Source organism: Ornithodoros turicata, chromosome 6 (assembly GCF_037126465.1).
Source record: "Ornithodoros turicata isolate Travis chromosome 6, ASM3712646v1, whole genome shotgun sequence".
NCBI classification, from domain to species: domain Eukaryota; kingdom Metazoa; phylum Arthropoda; class Arachnida; order Ixodida; family Argasidae; genus Ornithodoros; species Ornithodoros turicata.
Window position 1 is genome coordinate 41749021 of NC_088206.1, and position 26189 is coordinate 41775209.

General features: G+C 46.7%; 1 protein-coding gene across 1 annotated transcript in view; it reads right to left on the reverse strand.

Moving 5' to 3' along the window:
- The window catches only part of LOC135397915 (uncharacterized), a 420422-nt gene that overhangs the window by 104490 nt on the left and 289743 nt on the right, over nucleotides 1–26189 (reverse strand). The window contains exon 9 of the mRNA XM_064629413.1: nucleotides 24979–25047. Within this exon, the coding sequence (XP_064485483.1) occupies nucleotides 24979–25047 (69 nt within the window). The remainder of the gene's footprint in view (nucleotides 1–24978; nucleotides 25048–26189) is intronic.

Genomic DNA, 26189 nt, shown 5'->3' on the forward strand with positions numbered 1-26189 from the left:
TTTTTTCACACGGTAACTTTGTAACGAGTTCCTTTTGACGGGCAACTTCTCGATCTATGCTTTCAACTCTGCATGCTTTTTGTACACTACATAAACTAAGATAATTTTGCCCCAGTGAATTTGTTGCGTGTTTTAAATGCATGCAAGTGAATTCCTAGAGGTGCATATTTTGAGCAAGATTAATGAATTTTTCATGCATGTGTGTTCAACCAGCTTTTAGTGCATATAAATACGGCCTCTACATATGACGCATGCATTATTACTTTCTGGAGGTGTTATGGGAAGTCGAACTTGTTGGGCACAGCGTCAGGCCTCAGTCGAACGGTTTGGCCCGTTCTGTCGAAGCATATGTTTTTAAAATGTTTGCTGCACACCAGTGATGTCGTCGACGGCGTCCAGTCCTTTCGCCTGACATTTACCGCACACTTTGTTTAAACGTTCTGGGCGGCCGTGAGGGAACCTGCATTGAACAATTTATGCCATCAATTACGGAAGGGATGACAAGGCTACTCCAAGCAAGCAATCGCCGATATCGTGACCAACAAACTGAGTCGTAGATACCACAGCTGACAAGCGCACTTCAACGCCTGCTGCGTGCCGAGATCATACCCGTGAACTGCAGGAAGGCTAGACTATCACAATCAGAGTCGGAGAGTTTTCATTTTCCCGGGGGGGGGGGGGGGGGCAAGGGCGTGCCGCGAAGTAGGTACTCTGGCGGGGGAGGGGATATGTTTATTAAGAAAAAAAAGAAAGGAAAGGTAAGCAACATGAATGTCGGCTTGTTATTCCAAAAAAAGTGAAAGGGGAAGACAAAAAAGGCAAAGAAAAAAGCAAGCAAAAGGAAACAAAAAGAAGGAGAGAAAAGTAAAAGAAAAATGAACAACACAAAACTAAAGCGGGATCCTATGATGTATGCAGAACTGGTATAGAAATAAGAGGAAGGAAGAACAGAAAAAAAAGAAGAAAAACAGAGACAACATAAACTGTGAACATGTGCACAACTGAAGGCATTACGCCTTTGAAAACTGAATGCAAAAGGAACAAAATGCATTGAGTCCTCGGTGTTTGACCCGAAATGCGCGCAGTATAATGAATATATGGTCAATGAAATGGAGCAGCGGGAGTTGAACCCGCTCCCAACGGATATCTGTTCCGACGACTGGCTGCTGGTGCCTTTTCGACTGCTTCGTTTCATTGATCTGATTGCTTTGGGCGAAATTCAGGCTATGTGTTGTGTCATCCTCTACGTTTCTTCGCCTCACCTTCTACTGTGATAATGAGTATGGTGGGCGAATACATATTTTACCAATTGCAAGATGCATTTTTTGGGTTGGTGCGTCTTTGCTCTTTTGACCCGGGCGCGCCGAGCCCCAAAGGTTGGTGTCAGTCGCTTAGCGGGACTTCCCGGGGGAGGCGGCGCCCCCCCCCCGCTGTCGGCGCCTATGATCACAATGACTCTATCCCGATAACGTACTGCTTAAAGTTCAACGTTTAGATCTTAAGATACGATTCACAAGGTGCCGCGCACATGCTTCAACAGCAACGTGTTGTCACCCCGCTCGTGGACTAATATATCACATTTATTTGTAAAACCAAGTCACTTACTTGTGAAATGTCGTCCCCGGTGCCTTGCCAGTACGGTCAGCACACCCATAACCACAGCAGGCGGGCATGACACCACAAAAATGCTACGCAAAGGCGCATGCACATAATGCAGCTGAGTCGCGGACGGCAATGTTTTGAGCTTCCCAAGATAGCGGCCGGTGACCGTACGGTTGCACCCAGGTGGGTCAAAGTCGCCATCTTGCCATGTATTTCGGCCCATTCCCCGCGTAAAACAACGGGGATCCCCATCTTGTGGGATGGTTGTTGCCAACATCGCAAAATCTGCCACCTAGATTTGTACCGAAGTAGAAATTATCTGCAAACAATGTGCAGCGAGCATGCTATTTCTCAAAATAGCCACTTCAATCCGTATCCAATCCAGCGTGAGTTGTGGCTGCCGTCGCTCCTCAATGGGTGTGTGGATGTGTTCACGGTATTCCTAATCACTGCGGACGTACGATCCTGTGAGTTCTGTGCAGTTGCGTCTGTGGTCTGTGATGTTCGTTAAATATTGTGATGCTCGCCAGCAGGCTGAGGCTGCTTTGGGTGATGTAGAAGAAGGTGCCCAGGGAAACTCTACGACGCATCTCTCTACGACGACATTGCGCGAAGAAGTGACTACATTTGTACATTCATGCGCGTCGTCCTGCGTATGTTGGCTAAAACAATTATTCGTTAGTGCGCAGATTATGTTTTGTGATTGCCAATGAACGGCAGTACATGAAGTAGGCAGCTTCGTTTTCGCTTTCGCAAGTGAAGAATGTTTTCTGTCACAAGTGCTTTGTGAAACAATTTTCTTCAGCAACGACCCCGAAAGCTATGTTGCGAAGGTTTGCCAATGGAAATTGTTTCAAACGCTATTCGTAACTACAAATATTTTTGCGACTGCGTTGTGCAATAATAACACACAGTGTATGATAATGGTAGACTGGATTTATTCGCAAATATATATTTGGTAATCGGTTATATTTGATAAGGCAAGTTGCACAACCACTTCGAATCCCTCGCAAGTACTCCACGAATCAATTTCAACCACCATGTAACTTTTGTCTTAAAAGTCTGGTTTGGAAGTGGAACTGCTTTCATGCACCTCTTTTTGCTACCGTATCGTTCACGCCATCCCCTTCCACACTCAAAAAAGAGGGCTTTAGGACTGTGTGTGTTAGTTGTATCGTAAAAGACCTTTTCCCACCGTCCCGTCTGATGACATTCATATTCAGACGTAGCATATACCTTTCAGTTCTCAACATATGCAAGCATATTGATGTAACATGAATAAGGATTGGTTGGTGATTCACATGAATTAACAGAAAGCCTGATTGACTAGATATAACATGAAACATTGTTAAAACTTGGCCTGGTTGGTGACCATGGGAAGGAAGTTGCAGAATGCCGTATTCATATAGTTTACCACGAAATTGTGATAACGTATATATCGGGGAATCATCTAGGTGCATAAACAGAGCGAGTGTTTTGGCTGGTTGATAAAGCACTGTGGTTTTTTCAATTGTTTGTAATTGAAAGGTGCATGAACACTCGTTTAAAAGAACATTCAACTAATACCTCTAATAGGGAGTGTGCGACAAACTGGTGGCGCCGCGATGCGGCCTCCGGAGAAAGTACCTCGCGTGATAGCCGCCGGGTAGCTAGCTTTGTTTACATGTGAAGTGCGGGTGGCTACGCTGGAACTGTTGGATCGCTAACTGTGACAGCACCTAAAAGAACTCTTCATTAGGGACCTGATGTTTCATTTCTCGTGATTTCTATGCTTCCAATACCACCGAGGGTGCTAGACTGGCAGCGAATAGCGTTTGTGACGCGCGTTCACGGTGTGCACAACATATTCTATTTCTTTTGTTCTAGTTTCAATGAAACTGAATGAGGACCTGCAAAATGATCAATTATTTACAGTTGCCACTTTCGTGACAGTGAAAGCCGCTGGATCGTGTTACTGATTGAGGTGTTTCATCGCCAGTGCCCAGAGACGATATTGCTCCCGGTAATCTGGTTGACGAGTCTCACAGTGAGAACGGAAGTTCTACGTTGTCCAGAAGGTTTAGTTTTAATATTTACGCACCAACCATTTCACAGCTGTCGTGCCGCAAGCCAATGGCGGTAACCGAGGTAAAAACTCATATAATTTCTTCTTTGAGTATCTCTTTAGCGTTATTGTATCTGAAGATACTGGAAAAACTGCAGTACAAGTTTAGACAATAAGTTGTAACCTCACGTGTTTATTTGTATGAATAAAACGGACGCAGGATGTAGATTTTTGTGACGAAGCTATGTGTGTGCCAAGAGGACGAAAGGAATAGAAGACTCAGTCAAAAACATGTTACAAGTGGCTGGAATCAGAGAAATACACGTATATAGCCTTCGCTAGCAAGCCAAGATTTTGTGAGGCGTCAAATAATCATCCTCTCGACGTATCACTTACAGGTGTTTTGACCAGACAGACGCGAGTGGCTGTTCTCCTTCTGCACTGTTAGATGCATTATAAATACGGTGGTTGCTTCTGTGCAGTTTGTCTCAATTCTCTTCGTTCGCGCCCCAGAAAGGTTCCACATTATTTGCACTTCGGAAATTAGCCCTTCTAATTACGGCGGTCGCCACGCAAGCTACGGTTCCACTTCAGAATGCATAGAACGGGCGACGTGGTATCACGTCGGATACTTCCAAGACCGCCACTGGCGGCGCTGTCGCGACGGAGCAGCGCGCCCCCTTTAGGTGTCGCACGGTCCCTATAGATACGGTGCAGTGGGGGACCACTTATTGACATGTGGATATGACAGTGAAAAAAATTGCTACGAAGCAAGCGAGCTGGTGAAGCTGATGCATAATGTAAAAACCCCAAGACTAGGGAACACGAAGGGACAGACACAAACGTTACTTTGTGTTTCACGTGTGTGACTTGTGTGAAAAGACATCGTGTTTGTGTCTGTCCCTTCGTGTTCCCTAGTCTCGGGGGTTTTTACATTATGTGTGGGATGTCAGGCAGAATTCCAAAAAACAAAAATTTTGTTCAGGTGTAAAAAACGAAGCAGCCTTCTCTTTCGAGAGGCGCACAAGATCAAAAAAGCATGTAGTAACTGTGTCAGTAACCCCTGTATTTATTTGGATTATCTTTGTGGTGTAAACAGGAAGTCCAACATGAGAGGGAATAAAGGGGGCGAGGAGGTCTCTTATGTATTTAAGGCTTCGTTTCACAAAATAAAAATTCTTTGGTTCGCAGTTCAGTGTGGTGTCCTCACCTTTTTTATGTTCCGTTCTCGTCTTTTCCTGCACAGGGGGTTTATCGTTTTTAACTATATTATACGTAAGATGTGAAACAGTGATTACGTTCACAAAGCATATGCACAAATGAAGTTTACTTTGTTGTATATCACTGATTATAGATTTCTTAACAAAATTTGTTTTCTTCGCTTTCACATGAGTTGAGGCATGCATACAATTAAGAAATCTGTGCAGCTGTAAAAGATAATTAAATGGTTTCTTTTACATGTTACTAATATCTGCAAAATTCATATTCACCCACCCATATGCTTGTTGCTTTTTCCACACAAACGCTTCCTACTTGATAGAAGTGAAATGTGGAACACCGCCATTGCGTACACAAAGTATGTCCACACATAGTGGCATTACTGTGGTGGACGTAGCTACTTATTGCTTTGAAGTAAAATTTGTTTATGTATGGACATGTACAACATATCTGGCATGAGCTCTGGCATGTACCATGATCGTTACCTGTGTCTGAATGGCACGTCGTTCCGAGGAACTTTGAAATCATGCGCACTGTGCCTTCAGTAAAATATCTCACTTGAGCACATCCAAAGCGTTGTCTCTATGCGAAAATCTAAAATGCACAGATGACAAGTGGTTGCAAAGCAACATATGCGCTTTGCCTGTATGTATGCTCATCACAGTGAAGAAGATTTTCTCCAATCCGGAGGGATAAGCTATATCGAGCCTGCTTTCCATAGGCAGAAGTATGCTATTCCCACTGTGTTGAACCATCATACCAATATACGCTTAGTGTAGGCTACTTGTTTTGGTGCAGGAAGAGGGTGAGAGTTCGTCACTGCTGTACCTTAGAACTGAGCTGCTTGAGTAATCACGATAGAGGAAAAGCGGAAGCATCAGTCATTGATATGTAACATTTTGGTAGACGTGTTGTTTTTCTTTTTTTGCTATGCCTTCTCCTCTGGTCCATGGAGGCTTCACATCAGGATTATGCCATCGAGGTGTGGTCACATTTCGTGATCTTTGGACGTCTGCATTTATCAATTAGGTTTTACCCTTAGCAGTATTGTAATTCGGAGTGTTGAACGTTCCATCCTCCCCCTCCTTTGCAAATATATCAAAAACATTTCAGACAGACTTTGGCTCAACATGTAGTTCCACATGTGCCTGCATATGAAAGATATGTAGCACGCCAAAACCCGCAACCACGAAACCGAAACTATCATTCTAGCTTGTGCATGCGTTACAATGCGAGCGTTCCAACAATCGCTAAGAATGTCGAAGGCAATATGGGTTGGTTATTACTAACTTTTACCAGTTTACTGCATCATTTTTCAAAAAATTCGTTTGTTTAAGCAAATATAACAAAGAGACAACAGCGGCGTTTTGTGCCGCCGTAACTGGCGAACTTCGGCTTTTCGGGTCTGGCAACTGCGTTCCACAAGATGGCAGCCTCCGCTGTTTGACGCTGATTTTACGGCAGCTTGACCCACCTGGGTTGCACCCTCAATCCGCTATCCAGCCTATTACTATAGAGATCAGTGGAATGGACCATTTCTCTGAGATGTAGCGCCCTCTCAAATGTCGTCTGCTACTGGCTGAAAACAAATGCACGTGGGGAGCGCTGTGGCTTCTGTGTCTTTCGTTCCAGTATACTTCGTGTATTCACTTTTGGGTATCCATCTTAGGCTTCGAGGCCTATTCCTGCTGCTTCTCCCTGTACAAAGTGTGAGTGTCCGTTCGATGTATGCAACATGACCCTGGAGCAAACCGTGCCCGTGTCATTCCATGCCAGACCAGAGCTGTGCACAACCGTTTTGAAAAAGATAAAGAAGAAGATTCTTGCGCTTGTTGAGTGCAGTGCGGTCATCCAGCACTAAAGCTATTCGTTATCGTTCCTGGGTCCTTTCATACATTTCTGGTGCCGAGAAGCGTAGTCTCACTCGTTGACGGAAGCAATCCAGGAACGGGAAAATGGTGTATGGCAGCGTTAACGTAGTAATGGCTACGGCTGTTTTCAGCTATGGTTCCATTGTTTTCAACCAGAAGAGCAGACCACGCGGGATGCGCATGCGCACAGCGATCGCGTGAAAATGGCGGATTGAAACATGCATCAAGCCTTTTCTGTTGGTTGAATGTCGTTGCGAAATCAAAAATCGCGCAATAGAAGCTCGTGAAGCGAAATGATTGGTCCGCGTGAGAAAGGCACGATCTTAATATTAATAATTGGTGGCGCCGACTATGATCATGAGCGACGCCAGATTGGTCTATTTGTGAACAATTTCATGATGCAAAGACAGCTATGGCCTTAGTGTAACCTTTAGTGGAAATTAATATATACATCAACGATGTACTCGAGAACATTTTCTATTGCAATTAAAAAAGAGTAGACAGGGACGTCCAGAGATCGCTATTGCAGACCTGCTGTTCGTCAATCAGTACCAATGTAGCTACATTTACGGGATCACTTATTTTTAGTACGTACCCGACGTAACCACTCGCGGCAGTAAGCAAACAAGAAAATGAGCCAGCTGGTGGGAGTCCTTTTTCAATGTGGTCGCAGTTATGTCGCTGTCTTCACCTGTCTTTGAATGAAGCGGTAGCATACGTTTCTCGGCACCTATCATCACTCTTATACGGTGTTTTATGAAGGCCTGTGGTTGAATTATTCGTAAACAAGTGGCGATATCTACATATCTAAAAGATTTCTTTTTCCTGAGCATAGCAATTAGCATGCGCTCATTAATTAAATAAAAAAAACGTTTTTACTGAACGCTTCCGGTGATTTCTCCAGCAATTTCTAATTTCTCCAGTAATTAATTGATTGATTAAGATATCCGGTACAACATTTGAGTCCCAAATTCTTGTCTGTATGGGTCTTACTTTCATCTCGAAGACCCCAATACATCTATGGGAGAGGCTAGCGCTCTAATAGTCACAACGAAATAAAAGACGACGGTAGTTACGTTTTCCGAAACACACTGACTCGGGCCGCGCATGAGCGCATGGGCAAGTGCATTTTTTATTTTTATTTACTGACACATTGCTCGTACACTGATGAAATGTGGGACTACGAGGCCGCAGCCTGTTATGTAGTCCCGTGTGAGCAAATAATATGAAAACTATGTTACATGTCTTGTGGGTCAGCCTATCAGCACAAGTGTAATAAAATGAAACCACAGGTAAGTAATGGATGTACGACAAGTTAACAGCATCAGTAATAGTTATCTCAACTACAATGCTAACACCTAAAGTAAAATGACTAGCCTTAGTAATACTAAATGACGTGCATCACTAGCATCAAACAGTAAAACAGTGACAATAATAGCGGTGTATTAATGCCCAGTTAAATGTGCTCGTAGTCGCTTTCTAAATAAGAGAAAGTTATTTAATTGCCGAAGCTCGTTTGGTAATTCATTCCATACTTTTGGTCTGCAATAACTAAATCTTTATATACCAAAATTAGTTCTTGGGAAGGGCATTCTAAGGTGCATGTATGTTCTGCGCGACGAGTAAGTTGTGTTGTAATATGTGAGAGAAACAGAACTAAGTACACAAGTGGAGTACACCAATCTGTGTACTAGTAAAATTAATTTGTATTTGATAAGTGTAAAGATATCCATAATCGAAAATAGGGAGAAGGCGTGTGTGATCGAGTCCCTGGGATCCTTGGCTAGTATGATTCTCAGTGCACGCTTCTGAACTACTAGCAAAGGCTGAAGTACACTGCTATAGGTTAGTCCATATACCACGAGAGCATAGTTTAAGTGCGAGTGGATCAAAGCATTGTAGATATTGACCAGAATGCGTGAGGGCAAAAGGTTCTAACCTTCGACAGTGCCTGTAGGCCGCAACACATTTTCCCTCTAATGTAACTAACATGTTCTTGCCAATTAAGGTGCTCATTAAGTGTGACACCCAAAAACTTTACCGATTTGCCCGACAGAGCCTGCGACAACTAAAATACACACTTGAATTCTCAAGATCAAGTGATCTCTGTACTGGTCGAAACACTACGTAGCTAGTTTTTGAAAAATTTGGAACTAATTTATTTAAAGACAGCCAGATAGACAGTCTGCTAAGAGCTTGGTTAGCTTCGTGGTGAAGTGTTTCTAGGGTTACGGCATCCACAAACACGCTGGTGTCGTCCGCGTAAAGGGTACACTCTGCTGATAAGAACTCTGGCAGATCATCGATAAAAACTAAAAAAAGCAGAGGGCCCAGGATTGATCCCTGAGGTACCCCAACTATGTTTTGTAGGCTAGTTGATTTATCATCGCCTATTCATACGTACTGGGTTCTGCCAGTTAAATAGCTATGAAAGAGTTGGAGTGGCGTACCTCTTATTCCGTACAGTTCTAGTTTCAGCAGTAGTCTCTCATGATCTATGAGGTCAAACGCCTTCGTTAGATCTATAAAGGACGATTGGAAAAAGACGACGATAAGCAGCAACGACGATAACCGTCGTTGTGAAGTGGAACAGCCTTTAGCCCTCTGTCTACGCCTACAGTCCCTCACCCTTCCACTGCTAAGGTTTAGCGTGCCTCTCTCATTATGCGCATTACTCTCGTTCGGTGCGTCCCATACCGGAAAATGGAATCCCGTCATCGCAGATAATCTCATCTCATTCGTTGCCGGCTCCAACCGGTTCTAGCCCTTAGTGTCACTGTCACACTCATATCATACTGAATTAGCCCTGGCCAATCTCCCTTGCGGATCGCGGCCATCTTCCTGGGGAGAAGAAGAAGAAGAAGAAGCCTTTAGCCTTTAGGCCTTTTCAGAGCCGTTCAAAAAAGAAATCTAACCATCACGGACCTCCCGCCGTAATCTGGACGGGAGGTCCAACGTCTCTATGACACCTACCACAGGTCAACAGGTCCCCATCAGCCCTGCCAAACGCCAACGGGTAGGGAGCCCTTCCTCTGGTGACCCCAACAGCCCACAGATCGTGAATGTTCCCGATAACACCATGGACACTTCGGCACCGCCAGCTCCTCAGCAGACAGATGCGATGAACGATGGCAACCTTGCCACTTCACTTCATGACCCGTTCACCACTGTCACCTACAAGAAGAACCGAGCCGGCGGTATTCCCATACTGTTTCGACCAGCAACTACTGACTACTCCTTCTGGAAGGTGAATCCTAATGCGGTCGCTAGTGAGATACGCCTGCTAACCCAACAACAGGTTATGCACCACCGTTTCCACCGAGATGGTTCTCTCTTCGTCTCCGTACGGTCCGAAGCAGCCGCCCGCAACCTTTTGTCTGCTAAGTGCTTAGCTGGGATTCCGGTGATACCATCAATACCCCAATCGTACGCCAGAAATATGGGCAAGATATATGATGTTCCAAGAGAGTATTCGAACGACGACCTCGTGCTCTACCTTAAAGACGCAGGGGTTTTATCTGCACGGCGACAGGTGCGGCATTCCATAGCAGAAGATGGCAGTGATGTGTTTACCCCGTTACGGAGCGTTATCCTGACTTTTGAACCTACAATCCGTCTTCCTCCCCGAATTGCCCTTGGGTTTCAGACCTTCACAGTCCAAGAGTACATAGAAGGCCCCATACAGTGTTATAACTGCCAACGATTTGGCCATATTGCACGGAATTGCCGAGGTTCTACACGGTGTGGCATCTGCGCAGGACCTCACCGGAGAACAGACTGCAACAATAAAAGAGAGCCAAAGTGTGCTAACTGCAAATCCAGCCATCCCGCATCATTTTCTTTATGTCCTGTCAAGACCGCCGCCACCAAGAGGCACCAAGACCGGACCCTACGACTTCTGTCTGACGCTCCTAGGGATGCTAGTGCCACAGTCCCGTCTCGTACAAATGCACAAGAATTTCCTGCACTACCCCCTCGATCTGCACCAGCTGAACGAGGGTCGCTGAACACAGTCGCGGCTACGCCTATCACAAGCCCACCGCCTCCTCGTCCAACAAGACAGATTACAAACACTTACGCCAGTGTGACGGAACTAGCCCGCTCGAGGCGACAGTTACCCTCATCAGCCTCTCAATATATGCCTTCTCTGGGACTCTTCTCAGCGGTACTCGCTGCCCTTAAGGCCATTGTCTCTGCTTTTCCTGGTGCGTCGCAACTGCCCGAGGTTCAAGCGCTTCTGGCACTGGAGGCATTATCTTCGCATCAGCATGACGGAATTGTATAAAAAGGCCCTGGCTATGCAGTGGAATCCTCGAAGCCTGCGTAACAAGCTCCCAGATTTTAAATTACATCTACAACAGTACAAGTTCCCTTTCATAGCTATATGCGAACACGGCATGGATTGTACACATCGTGTTAATGGATACAGAATCTATCGCTCTCATGATTCCCCTGAGAGCAGAGCAGCGCTATACGTTCGCAATGACCTCGTTGCTGCACCCATCGGCTCAGTTTGTCATCGCTCTTATGATTACGTCACCTGCAGGATCCGCCTTGGCCCCATGCTGCTAACGGTCGTCAGTATCTATATCCGTCCCGCGGTACAGGTCCCGTGGAGTGACTTCGAACGCTTACTTGGTTCTCTGGAAGCCCCGGCGCTTGTGCTAGGGGACTTCAATGCACATCACTCGGCCTGGGGAAGCCGAAGGACGGACAGTAGGGGAAGGAGGTTGTTGGAGGCAATGGAGAATAATAACATGTGCCTGCTGAACAACCGCGAGCCCACTTACATGCGATCCCCAACATCACTTGATGTATTGGACCTCTCGTGGTGCTCTAGCGACATAATTCGCCACTTGTCGTGCGCTACGGACGTCGACACTAGAGGTAGCGATCATTTTCCTCTATATATTTCGCACGACAGACTGCCCCCTCTCAGCCACTGCTGGACTGATTTCTTTCACAAACTGGAGACGTTTTCGTGCGGGCCTCAGAACATCTGTGCACACCGGTATGTCCCCAGAGGCTCTCTCTCAAGCAATTACCCGCGGTATTCAGGACGCGGTGGTCATGTCTAAAAGGGTAACAGGCCATGTCGGCCATTCCCCAGCCATTAATCACCTTAGAGCATTACGTCGCCGAGCAGAAAGAACGGCTCGTCGGACAGGGCAACTTACGGACATTGTGGAATACCGCCGGATGAAAGCTAAAGTAACACGAGAACTTAAAAACGAGGACAGGAAGCGTTGGCGTAAGTTTTGCAACCACCTTTCACCGTTTGATCCGGCCACGAAGATCTGGCGGACAATCCGATCTCTGAAGGAGGCGCCCCCTCAAAAGAATCCTCTCGCGGCCTTGGCTATCGTTCAGCGTGTAGACGAAAACACGCTTGCGACGGACTTCTGTGTGGTACTAACGACTCCGGCGGCTGCCTCGACCACGCCCCTACACCGCAGTTTTGTTCACAGTTTGACGGCTGAACTTCACCACGACTGGCCCCGTCCCCCGGAAGTTATGGACTGCGACTTCACACTAATCGAGCTAAAGGCAGCGTTGAAGCTTATGAACGCCGCCTCGTCCCCTGGGCCCGATAAAATCACCTATGCCGCCCTACGAAACCTTGACGGGCGGTCACTCCAAGCTCTCCTTCATGTCTATAATACGTCTTGGCAACAAGGATCTTTACCACATACATGGAAGGAGGCATTGGTTGTTCCCATCCTGAAACCAGGCAAGCCCCCAAATTCCCTATCCTCCTTTCGCCCGGTGAGCCTGACAAGCTGTATGGGGAAACTGATGGAGAGAATGGTTTTGCATCGCCTCGACTGGTGGCTTGAAAAACAACAAATGCTTTCCCTCACGAAATGGCTGGATTTCGTCGCCACCGAAGCTCCATGGATCCAGTTCTCGACCTAGTCTCCACAGTTCAACATGCTCAAGCCCATCGACGGATCGTCCGATCGGTCTTCATCGACATCAAGCGCGCATATGATACCGTCTCGCACATTTGTGTGCTGCACGCCTTGCGCTCGTTTGGAGTATCCGGTCGGCTCTTCATCTGGCTCCAAGACTTCCTTACGGACCGAACTGTCGCTGTCCGTACGTCCCAAGGCCAAAGCCCTCAGCATCCTGTTCCTCAAGGAGTCCCCCAAGGAAGCATTCTCAGCCCGACACTCTTTACGTGGTGATGGCCGGCCTACAATCAGTAATTCCTCGCAAAGTGTCGTTCTCCGTCTATGCAGATGACGTCGCCCTTTGGACAGTAGGAAAATCACGCCCGGCTCTCCAGCGCCGCCTGCAGCTCGCTTTAAACAATATCCATACGTACCTCACGCACCTCGGGATGGACCTTTCACCCGAAAAGTGTGTCGAGCTCCCTTTCACGCGTAAAGCTATGGCCAATTTCCCTCTCTGGCTTGGCTTAAAGAAGCTTGACCCGGTACGCTTTCACCGCTTCCTTGGCGTGGTAATCGACTCGGACTTGCGCTGGGCTCGGCACATTAAACATCTTGAAACTAAAGTGCAGCGATGGCTCCCCGCAATTCAACATCTTTCTGGCTCAGGATGGGGCTGTGATCAGCGTTCCCAGCTCGCGGTTCACGCGGCATTGGTGAGGGCAACTGTGCTTTACAGCCTTCCTATTCTGCACAGGATATCAACAACTTCATTAAATACACTTCGGTCCCTGTTTGCTCGAAGCCTTCGTCGATGCCTCGGAGTTCCCAGAATGGCTGAAACACGGCAAGTACTGGCTGAAGCTGGTGAGCTCCCGATTGAAGTTCTCCGTGAACGGGAAACGGCTCGGCACTACCTCCGTTTGCGTGCTCACATTCCCCGCCACCCGCTACTCAGGAAAATTCGATACCGCCCTGAAAGTGACTTCTATCGAGTAGCGAAGAGGACACGCCAGACTCTCACTGGCTTCATAACTAAGGACACTATACCGCCGGAAGCCCCCTGGTCTCTACCGGTACCGCCCACTTTTGTACGCCTCCCAAACCTTCTGGAAAGAAGAGATCAGGTCCCCCCTCAAGTCCTCCGAGCCCATTTTCATGCTCTGGTAGACGCGAAGTTTTCTACGTTTACGGCAGCATATACTGATGGCGCATCCCGAAACAACAAGTCCGCCTCAGCCTTCGTCATTCCATCCGAAGGCGTCGTGCACGGAAGACGCCTCTCACATCCAACCTCCTCCACAGCTGCGGAACTCTATGCCATTCTTTTCTTTCTACAACACATAGCTGATTTTCCACCCCGGGAACGGGCAGTCTTTACAGACTCCAAATCTGCCCTTCAAGCAATTGAAAATTCCGGCATACGAGGCCCATCCGCACCGCTAGTCACAGACGTGCTAATGGCTTACCACACTATCTACGCCACAGGCCACAGGCTAGTTCTCCAGTGGGTTCCAGCCCACTGTGGTGTCGTGGGGAACGAGCAGGCCGACAGCGCCGCATAAGCAGCACTCTCGTATCGGAAACGGACCCGTATTGTTCTGCTGAGAGGAGACCGCCGTTCCATTCTGCGACGCCTAGTGACACCCCTGGCTTCCCGCCAACGGACAACCGACATTCTTCCCCCCTCTATGTTGAACAGAGTTGATCCCACGCTCGCTTTCCGCATGCCACGAAACACCTCTCGTCAAGATGCTGCATTAATCCACCGAATCCGCCTCGATGTGGCCTTTACAGCTCAGTGGCGTTACCGCTTGAGGCAAGTTGACTCTCCCACCTGCTGCCACTGTGGTGCTCTTGAGGATCTGGAGCACATTCTTCTTCATTGCCCTCACTACGAACATTCCCGAACCACACTCTCCGAGTCTCTTCGTCAGCTGGACTCTCGCCCTTTCTCCCTCTCGAAATTGCTTGGTCCCTGGCCCAATCCAGCCCAGCAACGCTCTGCGCTCAAAGCTCTTCTGACATTTCTGGACACCATCGGACTTCGATCGTTATTGTGAAGGGGCTCGTTATTTTATTCCCCCTATTCCATCCAGCAATGGGGTAGAGTATCGCCTGTGGCGATGAAACTCCCCACTCTCCAAGGTCGAAAATAAAGTTGTTGTTGTTGTTTTAGATCTATAAATATGCCATTTATTAATCTTTTGCTATCTATGGCTGTTCTAACTTTCTCAACCGTGTTGAGTAGCGCCAAATCCGTAGATTTGGCGCTAGAACCCTAAACTGACATTCCGACAAGAAGCTATGTTTATCAAGGTACTTTAACAATCTACGATGGAGAAGCGTTTCAATCACCTTACTGAGTGAACTCAGCACAGCTATGGGCCTATAATTGGAAATCTGGAGCCTATCCCCCTTTTTGTGTACCGGTATGATTTTAGCGACCTTTAGTTCGAGACAATGGCCCTGAAAGGTAATGTCGAAAATGTTTCAAGAATCTGGGTGAAATGTTGTCATACCCGGTGGATTTTTTTTACTTTTATGTTTAACATGATAGTTTCCACTTCCTCTGCACACGTTGGTTCCAAGAAAAATGTTTGTGAGCGCCTTTCTGGTAGCATAACTAAATCATTTCTCGCTAAAAAAGTATTGGTTAAAGAGGTTACACATATCGGACGCATTTGTTATAATGTTGCCATCGTACATTTGTTCTATGGCTACGTTGGTGGCATCAATTTTAGTGCTGTCTTGTCGACCACACTCGCTTAAAGCCTTCGCCTTCTCCGCTGAGTCTTGACCAAGTCTACCCTCACACAAATTTCGAGCCGTCACTCAGGACTCGACGGTAGGATGATTCTGCCAGTAATCCTCAACAGCAGACCCCCGAGCTGGATTGCACAACTCATCAATTCTATCACCTGCTCTCCACGACTTGAATCGACACCGAGCTGCGGTCCGGAGGGGGTTCCGTCACATCACATGCCACACCTCCGGAGACAGCATCCTACGTTGAAGTGTTTTTTCGACATCACATACCATGAAAGGCGTGTTCTTAAAACGTGCTTCGGGTCAGCGCCGTCTGTACCAATGTCCAGTGACAGAGCAATCTACACAACTGCTCTAAGGCATGCGCTAGCTGCTGGGCTGTCGCCGACACACTGGAGCTGCAACTACGCAAGTTAAGCTAGTTAACGAAAGAGTCATATTGGCGAATGTTCAGCCGCTCTGCTTCTACAGGGACAGGCATGAACTAATCCATACTTCCAGGTGTGGACGAAACTGTGTGCAACACTCAGTATACTGTGCTATCTTATCGAAACTGCTAAATTACGTCGCGCCTACGGTAGTGATCTGCAGGCAGGTAAAGCCAATTTTATGAGCAAGTGTACCTGAATTCTAAGATTGTGTGTATTTTTCAAACGAAGGCATGTCCTCTCAGCTCAGCAGAAACATGGATTGTTGCGCTTTCGGGTTCTTCATATTTACGACTGTCACACTTTTTGTTTCTAACCGTGTTCACAATGTATTTAAATTGAACCAGAACATAATTGAAGAAGTTGAACCCGCATTAGGCTCAACAGAATATTTCTTATATTCGCCTATACAGTGTCCCATCCGATAATGGAGTGCCTTGTCATCGAATGTTGCTCATATACTCTTTCTTACTGTGCGACCTTGTACAGATCCCCTGATGTAGCGCTTATAAAGTACTTCAGGTATAATAAATGAAATAAACAAATACTATATGATATGTGTATAAAAAAAAGTACCACACCAAGTATTGAACCCAAGAACGCAAATCCACAACGCGCTCACTATACCACGAGACCAGCAACGCAACACAGCGCGAAGAATTTGGTTGGAAATACTCTGAAAGCCATCGTAGGCCTATCGTGTACTTTTTTTCGTCGTGGGAAAAAAATTAGGACCTCCTGCAACTGCACATAAAGTTGCAGAGCGCACAAGACAGGCCAGTCTTTCATGTCCAATGTGGTCACTTTTTGGGGAAGCCCTGGTCTTGACGTAATTAAAGAATTAAGACACGCCAATGTATTCTGCATTGAAGTCAACACGGCGAAAATAAGTCTCTGAGGAAAAAAAGTGTGACGGTCTCGAGCTACCAATCTACTTGTGGACAATCGAGAACCTTCTGCCGTCACGCCTAGATGTGGACACTTTTTCAAACCCTCAGTACTAATGGATATTTTATGGAAAGCAGACGGAATGTATAGCTTCAATGGAGGGCATCGAGTTCGCAGGTTAAGCCAACTGTCCAAGCGAGCACTGCTCCGTCAAGAGAGGCGATGCGTGGAACTTGAAAGCAGAACGGAAAAGGGCAATCTTCTTCTGAGATCCAACATGATGACTGAAATTCAGAAAGCAATAGACGTACTCGCAGACAGATCCGATATGCTGCTCCTCGATGCAACAAGTAATGCCGCTGAGACCTACATGAGCATGGTGGCGCGAAAAGTCGGTGGCAAACGCGTTGACTATGCAATGGGTAAAAGTTACGGTAACAGATGTCGCGTCGCAGCACTTGCATACAACATGAGATGTGCAAGATGGCACGACTTCTATCTGCGCAAGTTCGTCGCGAAAGGTCTATCATCCGCTCTGAAGAAACTAATAACATCAAGACAAAACCGCAACGAACGAAAATGCAAAATAGCGTTGCGGTTCGACAAGGCTCCAATGTCGAGAACACCCAAATTCGCAAGCACGTTGGAGACACGGATTATGGAGGACAGTCTCAGACCACATCTGGATAGGACAATTCTTATTGAGAAAGCCAAAGACTTTGTACGTGGCATACAGTTGGCCAGCCAGGAAGCTGACAGTCTGCAGAAGTCTACACTAGAACAGAACAAGTCTGACCTATGGCACTCACAAAGAAAGATGAGGATACCATCAACCTCAATACATAGTATATGTCGCCCACATAGAAAAACATTCAACTCTTCTTTACTGAAGGCCATAATGTATCCCAAGTCGTTCCGCAGCAAAGATTGTCAGTACGGCATCGACCACGAGGAAGACGCAGCATCAGCATTCCAAGCGAGATACCCGAACGTTGAAGTGAAAAAATGTGGCCTTTTCGTCGACCCTGATATACCCTACGTATGCACCACTCCTAACCGCCTCATCGACAACGACGGAATCCTCGAAATAAGATGCCCTTCAACAGCACAGAATTACATGACCATCGCAGAAACCGCTCGCAACCATTCCATCGGCGTAAAAATATCGAAAGACGGCAGCTTATATCTCATAGAATCACACAAGTATTTCTATCAAATACAAGCTCAGCTAAACATTGCGAAGAGGAGCTATAAGCAAACTCGCAGTGTGGTCGCCGACGGACCTGCAAGTTGCAACCATCAAGAGGGACCTTGCATTCTGGCAAAAAATATTGCCTGACATTAGGAACTTTTATATATAGGATATATGATTCCTAGGCTAGTTGATCCACGAGTCACGAGACACATGGAACTACGGGATAAAGCAGTGGACATGAGCGAACTGCACGAACTTTTTTAATTCTGTGGCAACTTCATCATCCTGGAAAGCTGCATAAGAATGCTATTCGCGTGCGGTGAATGTAGATATCGTGTGTGTATACGGTCAGTCCAGACGTGTACGTATTTGGAGTACTGTATTTAAAATACTGTCTTTCAAATACAATTAGCGGTATTTTGGCACTCTACTTAATACGTTTTGTTTTGTGTATTTGTATGCTATTTAAAATACATTTTATGGTATTTTCTACTCAGTACCCTAATTACATATTTTGCATCTCTCTCTCAAGCCTTCTGTGTCTCGTCTTTCATTATCTTGCTTGTTCAGTGGAAATTTCCTGAGTCCCTCGGACTTGACCCGGACATTGGCCCTTTGGGAAGTCTCCATTTAGAGATCTTGCCCTGTGTGTACTAAGGCTAAGGCTAGATCCAGGCTAAGGCTCAGGGTCAGGCTGGTGTGTACTAATCCTTGGCCAGTGAGTGGAGCGATCGGGGGGCCGTGGTTCAATTATGTGTGCCCTGACGCGGTGACGCCGAATTCTGACCTCGCCGAGCAGGGACCTCCAGAAGTTGGCGTTGTTTTGGGTCACATATACTTAGTGGAGTTATGTGATATATCTTTGTCATCTTTTTGTGATTTGTGCTTAGATGACTTCTATCACACAGCGGCGGCTAGCGTAGTGCGCGGGGTTTAGGTTATTCGTGTCACATAGCGGCAACTTGCCGCATCGACCAGTGACCGGTGACTTTTTGCGTTCAAGGATAAATAGTATCTTAATTGTATTTCAAATATTTTTGTAGTGTTTTACTCTACCTTAATTACGTCAATCTGCATGTACTTATACTCTATCTTAATTACATTCTAATATTAGTATTTATTATATTTCTTAAATTGATTTTTGTGTATCTTGTACAAGTCTGAGTCAGTCTACATACAATGCAAGCTCCGGCTATGCACAACTTTATACGCTCCTGTTGGTGAGGGCATTGCGGAAGCCATCGGACTGAGCATGGCTGGCGCTTCCCTTTCATTGTTTTTGCAATAAATATATCCGCCCCCATCCCCCCGTCGAAGTGTTGTGCTAATCACACCATGGGGATACGGTGACGGCAGGAACATCCCCATGACTTGCCTGCGTTGTTCTTTCATTTATCATAACCGCACAATTCAACATAATTTCACGGCCGAAAATATGATGTGCTGCACCATCGGTGCAAGCACGCGAGTAACTGGGGATGAAGCCGTGGGGTTGGTCTCACGCAAATCCTGTAGCTAGACCCGGAAAAGCTCAACGGACATCCATAACGAGGAAGACGCAAGCAAGGTCAACCGTCGTCTCATATGCTTTAATAACAGTAGCTGGATATTGTGTACCTCTTGTACTTACGGTCACCTGCATGCATGTTACTTATCGTCACCTGTGTGTCCTTGCTGCAATTAAGCAGAACTGAATAACAGTTGTCTACACAGGTGAACACTTCAGTTGATTGACTTTTATTTTGTCCTCTTGACAACTCGTACACACCCCCACACTTAGGGATGACTCAGCGTACATAGAAATGGCACTAAGGAACGAAGAGAAACACATGCACGATAAGATTCCATAAAAGATGGTCTGATTTATGACAGACAGAACCTGCTGTTGCATATGAGGACAGCCACACACGGCGTTCCAAAAGACCTCATGAGTGGAATGGTACACAATAATAATGGTACGCAATTCGCGCGTCTTTCCGACTAACTTGTTCAAACTTGTTCAAAATCGTTCTCAAGCCACATTTCACGGGGCTCTGCCCGTAGCGGCCATCTAGTAACATCTTCGACATCTCAACACGCACACCTCATGTTATCGTGCACTTGTGTTGGTTGCTTGACATGTCAGCACTTCTTGATCACGCCAGATTCAGGTATGAATACTGAAAAATATCTGTTCTCTGCTCCATATTTGGGCTGAAACCTACACTGGGTCGTGAACCAGTGTAATAAAACAAGCACTTCCCCGAAAACATCACGCAACTGACACTCAGAAAGCACAAGACGTACCTTCTCTTCAACACCTACGTATTTGTATCGTGCACGGAAAGTGATTACGTCAATTTATGTCCTACTGATCGCAGCCGAGGTCGCAGTAACAGGCCATGCGTGGGGAATATCGATGCACGACGCTGGCGCTGGATAGAGCAGGCAAAGTCATCACTTGGATCCTGTTCCGAGCAACAAATTTGGGCACATACAACTCACTTCGTTTGGCAGAAAGTGGGCGGACCTGCTGTTCGGTCTTGGTTACTAATCAGCTTTCACTATTATAAGACACGCGTCGTTGTGGCCCGTCGCCGAGGCAGGTTGCAACAACCACCTCGCGCAATCCCCCTAGCCTCCAAGATGCTGGCATTTGCAGCTGCTTACCGCAGTTGCCCTCTCGCTCCTCCCATCTCGATGTATCCCTCTCTCCCGGAGCGGAAGCCCATTACAATGCAGCCCATGCAAGCAGACGACAAATCTCCACACTTTTGTCCAGTTCATCTTGAATAATGCGAAAGTTAACGTTGTAACTTAGCTTGTACTGTCATCAGAGAACACACATGCACGTCCTGACATATTTTTCAGGCGTTTATTTCGTCGCTGAAAGATCTGAGGAAGTGTTTTCTGCTGCTCCCATAGGACTCCATGTGTTCACATTCACAGAAACAAAAATCGTATAAATTCACCTATTTGCTGTATCCAGATAAAAAAATATGTCAGGACGTGCAGAATTTACCCATGTATTACCAGCTCGGCGTACTGCTTCATTACTGCCGTAGTTTTAGAGATGAACTAGACAAAGCAATGCCCATAGAGGATACATCGGGGTCACTCCGCTTTAAAGTGGTGGGGCCCTCGGAAAGCGGAATTTCACAATTCTGTTCGGTTCTGTCGAAGCTGAAGCGCGCGCGTTCGCTTACGCGCTGGTTAACCGCATCCGGAAGTGCTTGCGGCATTGCATAATAGCCGGGAGGCAGATGTACTTGCAAAGATCGAGGGATTTTCGTCTTGATTGTGAGAGAAAATTGGCGCGCTACGGGAAGAGAGACGCGTAGCGTTTCTCCGTGTCCCTCGACGGGTGTTAACTGCAGCAGGTTTTAAAAGGGCTCCGGTACGTGCCACCCCTTCGGAGTTTTCAGAGAGTAGACGTTATTCGCGAATTCTAGCGAGGCGTCCAGCTTGTGCGTCTGGAAATTCTTGTTGAGTGTGTTACGTAGGGATGTGGTTTCCGAATTCAAAGTGACGTCGCCGAAAGCGACGGGTGCAGCGTGCTCCAATACGTTCACGTTCCCTCAATTTGGGAGGCTTCACCGCACGACCTGCTTCGCGCGATGCTAGCGAGGCGGCGAGCGCCTGTGAGAGCCAAGGGTCCAATTCCACGGCCTTCACGTCTACGGGTAAGACGAAGTTGTAACGCGATTTATTGTACACAAAAGAAACGTTAAATTCCGAAAGGGCTTTTCCCAAATCCCTCTCGAGATCCGAGGTGACACGAAAAGTTCTCCCGCCTACGACCGTGGCCTCGAAAGAAACCTCGATTTTCGCATCTTGCCTTTCGTACCCGATATTTAAAAAAAATCGTTGCTTATGCTGAGATCCATCAGACCGACTTTATAGCAATTCGCGAGCTGAAGCGGGCTGTTGAAAGCTACCGTGAAGGCGTTGAGTTTATTCGACAAAAACTTATCCATGCTGGCGTTCGACAGGAGGTGGACGTAGATGTCTGACGTCATTTCCCAATCTTGACCACGTCGCTGCTTGGAACCCAACTGTCGTGTTCTTTGTCGTAACCGAACCAGCGAACCAAGGAGAAGCTCTGACCGTTCACTTTCTTCTTTCTCAGCACTTTCGTTACTGGCCAAGGCTGATTGGCGTCTCGGGTTACGACGAGTACCTCCTCGGGGTTGAAAGATACGTCCACTTCCTTACCCGGATAATCTTCCAGGTGCACGCCGGGAGGGGAGGTGTCTCTCAGGCGGGAGACGGTGAAAATCTGAGGCGACCAACTCCCTTCGGAGCTCTTATGAAAACGTTTTCTGTGTAGTAGGACCCTCACTTTATTCCCCACTTTGAGCTTCTTTTTCACGGAGAGTACGACGGGCTTCCCATTTATCTTATTGAACAGCTCCAATTCGTTTTCGGGCGTGACTTCGGACGGGCTGATGCCAACGTCCTGTGTATGGTGTTGTTGTAGTCGCGCACGTACTTGGGAAGCACGGAAAAGTGATATTTTCCGGTTACTCTAAAATAGCGAAATAAGGGAGTGTATGCCTTTCTTGTACGAACTTCTCCATATGGAAAGTCATACAAAAATGTTTCCAGCCAATGGGGAGGGAGAGGATATCATTCTGGACTCTCGTTCGACTACAGTGTGTTGTGCGTGAAGGTCATTTTGAAGAGTGTAGGTGGTACAGTGCTGGACAAAAGTTTGCGGAGCAGGCTCCGGCGCCTTCCTTCCTCAGAGTGACACACGAGCAGCGAATTGGACTGTGCGGACTTACAGACATGTACTAACGCAAACTGCAGTTAGTTTGTATGTAATTAAAATGTTAAAGTATAAAATTTTAATCCTGCATCTTCCTTTCTTGTAACTTCCATGCACTCCAGGTTTGCTGCGGCCTTGTTGAAATTCATATCACACAGAAGCGCTTCAGCACGCAAGCGTAGAAGGCGGCGATTTGTTCCTGCTTGGACGGCTCGATACCTGCGTCGGAGAAAGTTCAGCTCGGGCGAACTCCGTGCGTTCCGCTGCTCGTACGAGTCTGATGCCACGGTAACTATAACGCATGCAATGAAACACCCCCCTCCCCCCATTGCGTCGCGCTGCATATTCACCTAATGGTCAAATGACGCTGTAGCGGCACCGCTACCGTCATCAGCTCATCGTCACCTGATCAGATAATCTCGTGCGGCGACCGTTCCGCTGACCAAAAATAAATCAGTCCAGACGTAGTCTCTGACTGGAACGGACCTAGTTTGCTGTCTCGTCTACGCATTGCTGAGGAGACTGTAGTGCGCTCGTTGATATGCTGCCGGTAATATGCTTCCGGCAAAAGAAAGCTCAGGCCTCTGCACCGGCGCCAGGGGAGCGGCAAGCGGCGGTTCCGCGCAGACTGCTGACCTACCCGTATTGGCAACAGAAATTGGATGTCATGTCTAATATTTTACTGCCCACGCTTTGCATCCGCCCTTCTGATAAAACTATAAAAAGCACCTGTACAGGTTCCAGTGACAGATAATTTGTTTCGTGCGTTGTCACATGCGCTTCCTACTGCACATATGTGCACCGTAGCACTCACTGTATAGCATTCATACGCACTTTTTTATCATTTTCAAGCAGTGAGACGTCCCAAATATTTCGGTGTGAATAACCACCCGCGAGAGCGCAGTGGTTTCGGGTTTATGGGTATTGCAGGTCAACAGCGCGGTTGATACGAAAAATTCACTCAGTCTTTTACGGCAGGGGTGAACAGATTGCGTCCGTAAGGCGTTTGGTTGGGTGTGGAAGGGGATTAGTATGTGAATAAGTGCATCTTTACACCAGAGCCGGTTACAAAGATACGAAGTTGACAATGCAGTATGAACAACGGGACGAGACGGGACGACATGCCGACGTGGACGAACATTCCAAATGTTGGCTAACACGTTGCAAACTACTACATCTCAAACTCTACTTCTAGTTCCAGTTTCGTTCTCTTTCGTTTCACTTCGTCTTTATCTAGATGTGTGAATAAACGCAGAGGGAGCCAGCTACGGCAGCCCGGTCATTCTGGAACATATCACGGGCTGCGTGGTTGATCGGGCTATATGTACGAAGCATATGTCAGCGACAGATAAATTGATTCACGTGACTGAGTTAACTCAACACCAAAATCTAAGGGTGTCGGCGGTTACCTGCGGTTCTTTTTCTTTTTAATATATATGTATATATATGCATATAATGGTAACACACAATAGACATTTCTACAAAAGCAAGCGCCACCTGTGGCACGCAAGGGATCATAGGAACTTATAGCGCCTTAGAGCAATACGAGACAGTCAGTCAGAGGCGGAGGTAGAAGAACATTCCCGGTGTGCGCAGCAGCAGCGTCAGTCGGGGTAAACAATAACCGAAGCAGACGACAAAGCAGTGTCGCTGAAAGTTCCCATGCTGCTTTGCGCCGCGCGCTTGGTGGCGTGCACGTCTTTGTAAAATTGTCTATTGTGGCATGCAATAAAGAAAGCAGTGTCCATGCAAAGCATAACAGACCATGAAATGGAGAGAAATAATAGGAAGGTCTAAGAGGGTCTGGAGGTGTTTTATTTATGCAGTTACACCCTTCTACCGTACTGTGGAAAGTATCATTCGAAAAATCTTGCAAAAAAATCAATTATATATTTTGCATTATATCAGTAATTTCCTGCTTTGTTCTTTTTAAGTAGTGCTAGCCCAACTCCCATAAATTGGCTATTGTAATTCTGTTACAATTCCTCGGAACACGTTTAACGCGTACCATGGACCTTCTACTAGTGATTCCCTCTAGCGATTGTTCCGAAGTGCCCATTTTGCGTAATCAAATCGCTCAGCGTCATAACATGGATCCTTATGGTCTCCCATGAAAATTGATTCGTGAATGAACACGTTCGCACTTCGTGAATGAACACGTCAGCACTGTATTGCGGTAACACATGTTGCGGTGCATGTGAAATCTACCTCCATATCCTGTCGCAGGCAACGTTAATATGGCATATTCAGAGCTGCAGGTTCTCACTGTATCCTTCGACAATGGCATTCCAGTTATGAGGAAGTATTAAGCGAGCTTACTCTTAGTTATCGGCGGTAATAGCAGTGGGGTTGGTTCGTCGTCTACAGAGGGAGTGATCTTCTCGTCGTCTGAAAAGAAGGAAACAATTGTAGATGATTACTAAATAGTTAAACATTCCCACTGCAGTTCCAGTGATCGATGCAGCAAAATATGCGATGAATGCAGTAAAGACTCGAAGTGAACTTTCTCTTGCCCCCAAAATACGAAAGAGAACAAGATCTAAAAGAACAGACTTTTATGTGTGCTCTTAGGTTGGGATTTGTATATATCTGACGATGGCCTAATCTTTCCCTGGCATAACCTTGACCTGTCGCTATAATCCACGAACTCTGTGCGTACATAAGCATTAGACGTTACTCTTGACGAAATGCTCCGAACCAGCGTATAGTTTGCCCTGAGCCTAGCGCATTTCCTGTCCTCCTGGCTTGAAAATATTGTTACAAGCTCGCAAGGAGGGTTTGAAGCCCAATCTGCCAAGCCCGTCAGACATAATTCTGTTCCGCACCCGCGCACGTGTTCATGCCCGGCCCAATAGCCTCTTCTTTATCCACCGCAACAATATGATGGTAGGCTAAGGTTTTGCGTCGACTGTCGTCGACTTAATGCACTACATGCAAGATATTCATATCATTTGTCGACCATGGAATCAGTCCTTTATTCATCTTTCCAACGCTTGACTGTAGCAAATACACCTCTTTGCAGAGCCCCACCCTGCCCCCCAGGACGAAATTTTGGATAAATCACTGAATATATATGGACTTCAAAACAAGGAACAATGTGGTCAAATCTTTATAGGAGCCCCTCACAGTATTTTCCTCATTTTTACCTATATTACTTGTGTATCGACAATGGTCCACTTTTATGTACTGGCCCCTGCAAGTTACGTGTACTAAGACAGGAGTAGGCCACAGAAGAGACGGCGTTACATTGCTAGTGCATAGGGGCGGATCTAGGATTTTCCCGATGGGGGGGCTCTGTGGACAAGTGCCACGTCCATGCTGGGATCGGTCCACTGAACCCTATGTTAATGTTGTGCACCAGCTCCTGTGCCGTAGTGGTTAGGATGATCGCCTTCCACACTGAGGCTGAGAGGTAACACGGGTTTGGCACTGGCTGTGCTATCTTAGGTTTTCCCTCACTTCTCCGAAGACTTTCCAGACTGATGCTGGCACAGTTCCCCCGAAGTCAGCCCAGGACACATACTAACCCC